Here is a 9,890-nt window from a genome sequence, read left to right as displayed (position 1 = left end):
TGAGAACCAGGGCACTACCATTACATAAATCTATCCAATTTTCTTCTTTATTTTCAATATAGCAAAGTCATTGCAAGGTGACTCTCCCCTGAAGGTTTCAGCTGGCAAACCATTCTTCTGAATACGCCCTGATTTGGGAAGATCTGGAAACTCATTGGAAGTAAAGGTCTCAGATTTGGGGCAGTAAAGAAATACTACCATACTAAATGAGACACTATTTTAAAGAAAGCCCATGATACAAAAGGTCAGAGTAGGGAATCTTGGAGTTCCCTAATGAAAGACCAGCTTACTCTTGAGATATATCTGCTGGTGGCCTGTTCTATAGGAATCTGTGCACGAGAAGGGCTTAAAAGCCAGTGTGGTGTAGTGGTTAAGAGTGGCAGACTCGTAATCTGGTGAACTGGGTTCGCGTCTCCGCTCCTCTGCATGCAGCTGCTGGGTGACCTTGGGCCAGTCACACTTCTTTGAAGTCTCTTCAGCCTCACTCATGTCACATTGTGTTTGTTGTGGGGGAGGAAGGGAAAGGAGAATGTTAGCCGCTTTGAGACTCCTTTGGGTAGTGATAAAGCGGGATATCAAATCCAAACTCTTCTTCTCTTCTTAAGTCAATAGGATGCCATGTTTGTTAGTTATTAACACAGGGCTATGCTACTGCAATCCAGTGGGAAGAGGGCTGAAACATTGGCCTGGATCTGGAGTTGGTGTGAGTTCCTGCAACTTCTGGAGGTGGGGGGGGGGAAGGTTCTGATATGTTACTGAGCAATCAAAATTATGTGGGAGACACGGTGGATAACAGAGAGCTGAAATGAAGTTGCACCCCTTTCTCCTTACATCTATTGTCTTCCTTTTGACGTGGCTTTCTTCACAGTATCCTCTCTCCTGGGAGAAAAGGAAAAAAATGAATATATTTCAGTTTGTTTTTGCTTGTAGCTGTTTAGTAAAGCGTGCTATGTGATCTCCATTTCGATTATCAATCAACGTGGGAAGTATAACCTGCACATGTGAGATGTGGGTGTAGAAAGTAAAGAAGGCAGGAGTGCTAATGCGTCTTGGGAACAGAATTGGATTAATGATTGGCAGGACTGGTGGCCACAGAAAACGAGAGACAAGCAACATCTCACTTCAGCTTTTGCCACAGGTGTCATGGCAAGACCCTGAAATAACATTTTCAGGTAATAAGAAGATTAATTTATAATTCAGGAATACATTCCAGTGCAAATCATTTTACTATCTGCTCTTCCTCCATGCAACATCTTAAGTCATGGAGAATACAGTTATGGAAAAATTGGGGAAGATGTCACATCAGAATGAAGCACAGGAGGCATCTAAGCAGAAGGTGAGCAGCTGTTTTTCAGGGACGCTGTAGTTGTTTCCTGCACTGTGGATCTTGCATTGAGCAGTGGCTGGACACAATGAACTCCAACTCTTAGATTCTATTCAATGTGCAGCATCTCACCAGTAAGACTCTTGGGTCTGGAAATGTGCCAAACCTTCAAAGCATGCCACTAATTTATTGATTTATCTATTTTTGAATTAAACTCGTGCTACCCACCCCACACTTCCAATTCACCACAAAGATAAGACAAGGCTGTGGATCAGACCAGTCGCCCATCTAGTCCGACATCCTTTTCTCACAGTGGCCAACCGGATGCCAAAGGACCCCACAAGCAGGACATGAGTATGACAGCACTTTGCCCACCTGCAATTCCCAGCAAGTGGTATCGAGAGGCAGTTTGACAGTGGTGGTAGAACATGGTTTCTTGCTTCTGTAAAGGATGTGCTTAGCTTTGGCACTGGCAACTTTGAATCCTGATCCAAAGAATGTACTTTCACCTTGCAATGGAAGCCTTGGAGGACAAGGGGTACCCATTTGATGATTCAGTGTGATCCAAGGCATAGTGGGGCACTTGAAGACATAACCAGCACACCTTAGAAACCCTGCCACAGAAGCCATTATTATTATTATTATTATTATTATTATTATTATTATTACTATTATTATTATTACCCCACCCTCCTGGCTGGGTTTTCCCAGCCACTTTGGGCAGCTTCCAGGAAAATAGAAAAACAATAAAACGCCAAGCATTAAAAACTTTCTGAAACAGGGCTGCCTTCAGATGTCTTCTAAACGTTGTGTAGTTCTTTATCTCCTTGACATCTAAAGCGTGTTCCACAGAGAGGGTGCCACTACCAAGAAGGCCCTCCGTCTGGTTCCCTGGAACTTTACTTCTCACAGTGAGGAACTAGCAGAAGACCCTAGGAGGAGGTGTCTGGACTGAATGATGGGGGTGGTGATACTCCTTCATGTATACTAGGCCAAGGCCTTTTAGGGTTTGAAGGTCATCACCAACACTTTGAATTCTGCTTGGAAACTTACTGGGAGCCAGTGAAGATCCTTTAGGACCGGAGTTATATGGTCCTGGAGGCCACTCTCGGTCACCAGTCTAGCTGCCACATTCTCTATTAGTTGTAGTTTCTGGGTCACCTTCAAAGGTAGCCCCACGTAGAGTGCATTGCAGTAATCCAAGCAAGTGATAACCAGAGCATGCACCACTCTTGCGAGACAGTCCGTGGGCAGGTAGGGTCTCAGCCTGAGTACCGGATGGAGCTGGTAGACTTAACTGACCTGGGAGACCAGGGTTCAAATCCTGGCTCACCCATGAAGTTCTCTTGGACCAGTAACCGTCTCCCAACCTAACTGACCTCACAGGAAGGCAGTGTTCAGCTAAGTTTTACACAACATAGACGGTGGAAATTAACGAGCATGACAAGGTTAGATGGCATTCATTCCAATGGCTGAGTAAAACTCAGCTGAATGCCATGCAGGGATTTGGGGAGAATAAAATAGTGAGTGGTGGAGAACACAGACGACGCCTTGAGTCGCTTGGGGAAAAGGTGGGAAATAATTGCAATAAATAAATAAATAAAACAGATAAGACTAACTGCAAATAGGTGTGTTTGTGGGTACTGAATCCTAAGGGGAAAGCAAACAACCTATCCTCAGGTGTACATTAAATCTTATTTCACTTTTCCATTTATAAGGCCTGAGATTCTTTTATAGCCCCATAGGATTTGGCTAATCATTTCCAGCCCTCAAAACCACCCACAAACTATTACAGTGGTACCTCGGGTTACATACGCTTCAGGTTGCATACACTTCAGGGTACAGACTCTGCTAACCCAGAAATAGTACCTTGGGTTAAGAACTTTGCTTCAGGATGAGAACAGAAATCGTGCTCCGGCAGCACGGCAGCAGCAGGAGGCCCCATTAGCTAAAGTGGTGCTTCAGGTTAAGAACAGTTTCAGGTTAAGAACGGACCTCCGGAATGAATTAAGTACTTAACCCGAGGTACCACTGTACAGCTATAAAGCCTGAGTCTACCTGACAGCAGTTCACTTTGTGACAGCAGTTCACTTTGTGAAGACAAACCTATCACTACAACAGTGACTATGGCTGGGAAAGACCCTGGCAATGTGACCCTATGCACGTCTGCTCTAAAACAAGCCCTCTTCAGTGCAATAGAATTTACTCTAGGGTCAATGTGTATAGGACTGCAGTCTTGAAAGGCACGCCTGTTTGCCTACTCAAAAGTAACCCCATTAGCATTCAAAGGATTGTATGCAACTATAGTTAGTCAAGTCCATTAATTTCAATTAATTTCAACCTGAGTTAGTAATGTCCATTCATTCTTAGAGTTGGAAGGCAGTGTGAGGGTCATCTAGTCCAACCCCTGCAACGCTGGACTCTTTTGCCCAACGTGGGACTCGAACCCACAACCCTGAGATTAAGAGTCTCATGAGGTATTGGCTGAGCTATCCCACCAATAGGTTTACTCTGAGTATAACCAACATTGGCTACAACCCAATAGAGCTTTCTCCCAAAGAAATGGGCACAGGATAGCCACTAACTTGAAACAATCTTCCATTGAAGTGAATGGGGAACTTGGGCACATGCTAGATCTCTCTTTATTCCAATTCCATGCTTAGGTTTTAGCTGGGTATGGCAGGCTGGGCAAGTCACCACATGGGCCTGTTTTATATACTCCTCCTCACTCCTTTGTGATCTATACAGAACAAGCAGATAGCAGGCAGAATGTGGCCTTCTATTGTCGTCAGATGTTCTTTCTAGGGTTACAAGAGCGCTGCTTTTAATTAGCAGCTCGTGGGTGCCGCATCTTGGGAAGGCGGCTGCAGCTGGGAAGCCAAGTAAACAGTCACTCAGTGGGATGGGAGGAGAACGAGGGCCGCATGGGAGCCAAAATCTAAGGGCTAAGCAGCCCATTTGTACGCACCTTGAACCTCTCTAACACTGAAACACAGCCTGTTTATCTGGCAGCTCTGGGTGCCAGGGAAGAACCGACAGCACTTGTGTTCCGGAGTTAATTAAAACAGTAATCTAAACGAAGCAAGTGCCTGATGAGATGCCAGCAGTACATACAAAGGCATTCCATCCACTGAAAGCCACGAGAGAGAGAACAACTGACACATGGAACTAATTGCAAAATGAGGCGCCACACATGCCGAGGTCCTCAAAGGATTTGCTCCCATAGGGAAGCTTAATCTGTTTCAAAGGGAGGGAGAGGGTGATCCAAAGAAAGAGGTGTGAAGATCGCAGCCGACATGGGAATCGCCTCACCAAGATTCCTTTCACCTCTTCAAGGCTATTTCACAAAGCACATGGCGTAATGCACAGATCCCTTACAGGCCCAGCAGATGGGCACATGTTGATACCATTTTTTTTTGTTGTGCAACCAGTGTACCTTGTGCAATATGGTCCGTGCCCCAAGAAGCTTACAACAGAAATACAGTGGTGAGCAAGCAGAGACAAATAAACAGGGAAGTGACAATTAAGGACAGCGGAGGCTGGATGTGAGCAGATACAACTTTGGTTCAGGTGAGGACTGAAAGTTCAGGCCAAAGGATCAGCAGAAGTGACAAGGCTTCCTATAGAGGCAGATGGCTGCTGCCTCCAGCTCAGTTTACTCTGACTGGCAGTGACTCTGTAGGTTTCAGATAGGAGTATTCCCCATCTCTGGAGATTCCATGGAGGGAACCTGGAGCTTTCAGCAAACAAAGCATGGGTGTCCCCACTAAGCTATGGCTTCCCAAGAAGACTGTCTGCAGAAGTAAATGGGGAAGCCAGCATGTGCTAGGGTTCAGTGCCACTGTTCCCTTCCTCAGAGATATTTCCCCACAGTAACTGAGCAAATATATGTCAACCCTGCCACATTCAATGGGGCAAAACTGTGATCCCCAGTCTCCATTGTTTATCCTCAGAAAACTGTGGATACAGCACAATTACCAGAAGTAAGGTGTAAAGGGTACACCAACAGAATTCTGCAACGGCATGAGATGTACCAGGGTTATAACCCTTATCATCTGGTTCTCACATTCTTATGATGAACTGGCACCAGGATGCTGTCTCTGCAGCAATTGGGGTTTACAACCCCCTAACCTCTGACACACTTTCTAGGAAGCCCCCAACAGCTTTTCTCATGGGGGCAATAAACGTCCTACTTCCTCCCAAAGATGCATTCATTTAAATTTAATGTACACATTTTGGCAAACGCACATAGGGAATTAGCTTTCCCTTTGCCGATTTAACAGCTGGTAGAGGGTTTGAATTTTTGTGTCAGGTGTTTCGTAGAAAAAGATCCTCCATTCCCCAAATCAAAGCATCGATGATAAAGAATAAAGAGGCAGGAAAATCACAACGGCTGATAACCGAGCGTCTGCAAGTCGTGACATTGCGCAGATCCATTATTTAGTAGGATACCGCGTAGGGGCGAGGGGGGCGGGGCGGAGGCTGGGGCTTCCCTTCTCAGCACAAGCGGCTCGCCACACGCCGCTGCCACCACTAGGCCCGCCAGCCCCTCACCTCCCTAGCCGGGCGCGCAAAGATCCAGGCGGGCAGCCGGGGGCTTTGCTGCTGCCGCTGCAGAAGGCGAGCAGACGGCGGGCGTCTGGCATCCCACCCTTGCCGCGCGGATGATTGACACTCCGGAGGATGGCTCGACTTTTCCACGCGCGGAGCCTAGCAGCCAATGAGCACGGCCAAGGGCGGGCCTTGGTATCCGGAGCAGCTGCTACTTTAGACTCGCCGGTGCTGCCGAAGGGAGACCAGAGGCGAGAAGGACCGGGCAGGGGCAAGGGCGCAGGAGGGAGAGCGGGCGCGCATGCCAGTCGGGACCCTTGGACGGCGGGTGCCCAGGAGGAGGAAGACCTGGCGCGACTCCTCGTCGTCCGCAGCGGCAGCCCCCATGGCGACCAGAGGACTTTAAAGGAGTTCGGGGGCTTTGGCAGGATCTGGGCGATTCCGGGTACGCAGAGGGCGAGCACCGCAGACGGACGGATTTCTTTTTTCTTTATTTTTTCCTCCCCAGCATCCGCCCCGTCGGGGCTAAGCTGCTTGGAAGGTCACGGCCGAGGCATCGTTTGGGGTCAAGGGGGAAAGGGGCAGCGCCACTGCCTCTCCCGCTCCGGAGCGGCACCTTGTTGCAACTGGAAGCGAGAAGGCTGCCAAGCTTCCTCGGAGGAGTGAAGCGAGAGGCGGGGAAAGAAGCGCCGGAGACAAAGGGGAAGCAACTCTCCGAGCCCTGCACTCTCCGCCTGGCTGTTCCTTCTGCGCTCGTTGTCCCGAGCAGCGCTGCCTTTGCGCACCGCCGCGGGGATCCGTAGGATCGAGCGCGCGGCTGGAGGCTGCGGGGTAGCCCAGGCAGCGGGGTAGCTGCTGCGAGCCACCTCGGGGGGCCCGGGAGCGGCTCGTGCGCGCTCCGAGAGGCCTGCAGCGGCTGAAACAGGCAGGCAGGCGGGCGGGTGGGTGTGTTAGGGAAAAAAGAAGCGAGAGAAAGGGAGCGGCGGCGTCTCTCCTCAAGGAAGCAGAGGCGCGGAGGAGAAGCGACCTTCCCTGATCCCTTTCGGCGTGCGCGCCTGTCTTTTGCTGCGCGGGTTGCTTGCGCGGACTCTTCTTTCTCACTCCTCTCTTCCCCCCTCTCTCTCTCTTTCCCTCCCCTCTCGCTCAGATCCGGCGATTCTTGCTCTCGCCTCGCCCTGTCATTGATGGGAAATCAACTGGATCGCATCACGCACCTGAATTACAGCGAGCTGCCGACCGGGGACCCCTCTGGCATCGAGAAGGACGAGCTGCGCGTCGGGGTGGCATACTTCTTCTCGGATGAGGAAGAGGACCTGGACGAGCGAGGAGGGCAGCCGGACAAGTACAGCGTGAAGGGCTCCAGCAGCCCCGTCCAAGAGACCCCCACCCACCACCACCACCACCACCCTCCGCAGCTGGTGCTGAGCGAGACCCAGTTCTCCGCCTTCCGCGGCCAGGAATGCATCTTCTCCAAGGTGAGCGGAGACCCCCAGGCTGGGGATTTGAGCGTCTACCCGGTGGCGGCCCTGCCTGCCTTGTGCAAGCCGGGCGACCTGCTGGAGCTGCTGTACCTGGGGCCGTCCGACCACCCTCCTCCTCCGCCACACTGGGCAGTCTATGTGGGCAGCGGGCAGATCATCCACTTGCACCAGGGCCAGATTCGCCAGGACAGCTTGTACGAGGCGGCCGCTGGCAACGTGGGCCGGGTGGTGAGTAGCTGGTACCGCTACCGCCCCCTGGTGGCGGAGCTGGTGGTGCAGAACGCCTGCGGCCACCTGGGCTTAAAGAGCCACGAGATCTGCTGGACGAACTCGGAGAGCTTCGCCGCCTGGTGCCGCTTCGGCAAACGGGAGTTCAAAGCCGGCGGCGAGCTCCAGCCGCCCTCGGGCTCCCAGCCCCGGGAGCAGCAGTACTATCTCAAGATCCACCTGGCCGACAACCAGGTGCACACGTTGCGCTTCCAGAGCCTCGAGGACCTAATCAGGGAGAAGCGCAGGATCGACGCCAGCGGCAAACTGAGAGTGATCAAAGAGCTGGCCATCGTGGATGGCAAAGAGTGAAAAGGGGGTGCCTGCGGGAGTGGGGATCACAGCAGGGAGAGGCCAGCTCTGGTCCGGCCGGCGTGCCCCACCCGGACTCGTCCCCCCGCCACGTGGGTGGCCGCCCTCTTTCTCTCTAGCTCTCCCCCGCCCCACTTTCCCTTTCCGTTCTGTTCCATCGAGGGGAAAAACCATGGCAACATTCCAAGCGAAACCAGCGCCGCTCCTCCGGCTCTCATTGGCCAGTGCTCGGTTCGCCTCCGACTAACACGATCACACTAGTGATATCTATCGAAGACGAGGGTGCGGGCGGCGGAAAAGCGGGCGGGGGGTGGGAGGGAGGAGCGATGCAGTTAGCAAAAGTATGCGGACAAAGTCACTCCTGGCTATCGATGTTGATCATAGCTCCCAGCGTGCTTAATAAAATTTCAAATTGATTTTTCTCCCCCCCTTTTTTAAAAAAGCGTTCATGAGAAGGGTGGCTGAGATTTTTTATATATATACTTATTTTATTATTGATAAGCAAATGCTGGAGTCCTTGGTTACCTTAGCTGATTTCCTAGGGTTTGATGGTTGACTCAAGGTGTGTGTGTTTTTTTCTGCCTCCAAGGTGATTTAACAGCGGTTCTGGGTATGGTGCGTTTACTCAGGAGTAATCCCCCACTGAGCTCACTGGGATTTGCTCTGAAGTGTACATAGTCTCAAGGAACACAGTGGGACTTACTTCTGAGTAAGCATATGCAAATATGCACTGTATGACTGTCATCCTATGCTCAAATCATCTGTGACTAAGCCCGGGTTCAAACTCAGTGGGGCTTTCTATTTAACCATTGTTCAGCCCTCTTTAACACCATCAACCACCCTATAGTTACTGGTGTTTTGTTTTTAAAGGGGGGGGTGTAATTCTACCCTTCCTTTCCTGCTTTTAGTGGATGCTCATGGGTGAAGTAGAGATTCTAATTTGTGTTAATGACTGTGAGAGTACAGAGCCAAGTGGTGGTATTTACTCCAGTTTAATTAGTATGATCTTCAAGGGTGTCATTCTGTGTCGGATTATTGGACCAAGCAGGGAAGGAGCGAGGGCTGAGTTTCATGCTGAAGGAACTTTGTAGTTCTTCCTTGGTGGCCAGCCATACAACCTGTGCTACGATTACAGGGAAGGAAGAGGAGCAGAGAGAAACCAGCTCAATGTCTTTACCTTTTTAGGATCCACCCCATTCTACTTACTGGTTTGAAGAGGCTGTGGGAGGATGGTTTAATAAAGAAGGAGGCTATTGTTCCTTTATTGCCCACAAGGAGCTGAAAGTGGTGTGAGCGATTCTTTCCCTCCTCCATTAACCCCCACAACAACTCTGAGATTGGTTAGGCTGAGAGAGAGTGACTGGCCCAAGGTCATCTAGTGAGTGGAGATTTGAACCCTGTTCTCCCAGATCCTAGTCCAATGCTCTGACGGCTCTCAATGGTCTACCTTCAGGGATGGAGACAAGGTCCCTCAGAATACCAGATGCTGGTAACTGTAAGTTGAGAGTGTGCTACTGTGGTCATATCCTGCATGTTGACATCCCATATGCTTCTGACTGGCCATTGTAAGAACAGATTTCTGGATTAGATGAGCTTTTGGCTCAATCCAGTGGGGCCATTTTTATGTTCTGAAACTACAGGTGGCCTTCAGGGAGTCTAAAGGGTTTTAATATTGAGGCCCTTGCATGCCTTCCCCCTCTCCAACAGGGATAGCCAATGTCATGCTTTCCAGATGTGGTTAGGTTAGAACTCTTAGCAAACTTGACCACTGGTTGTGGCTGATGGGAGCCCAGCAACTACAGGATGGAAAGAGCCTGCAAGTAATCTAGTTTTAACCATTACCCACAGTTTCAACAGAAGCAAGGTTCACAGTGCAATCCTAGACATTTCTACTAGAAGGAAGCCCCAATGGCATAGGATTTGAGCCTAAAAGAGAGAGCCCATAATCAAGTGAG

The 9,890-nt window shown here is 50.2% G+C and overlaps 1 protein-coding gene across 1 annotated transcript; it reads left to right on the top strand.

Moving 5' to 3' along the window:
* The first annotated feature begins 6,183 nt into the window (after positions 1-6,183).
* Positions 6,184-8,351, top strand: LRATD1 (LRAT domain containing 1). Its single transcript, XM_079970575.1, has 2 exons — positions 6,184-6,320; positions 7,023-8,351. The coding sequence occupies exon 2, from the start codon at positions 7,060-7,062 to the stop codon at positions 7,933-7,935; it is 876 nt and encodes a 291-aa protein (XP_079826701.1). The 5' UTR covers positions 6,184-6,320; positions 7,023-7,059; the 3' UTR covers positions 7,936-8,351.
* Positions 8,352-9,890: the final 1,539 nt, after the last annotated feature.

Source organism: Podarcis cretensis, assembly GCF_951804945.1.
Source record: "Podarcis cretensis genome assembly, chromosome: 3".
Lineage (NCBI taxonomy): Eukaryota > Metazoa > Chordata > Lepidosauria > Squamata > Lacertidae > Podarcis > Podarcis cretensis.
The sequence above is the reverse complement of the archived record's forward strand: the minus strand, read 5'-3'. Positions and strand labels throughout refer to the sequence as shown.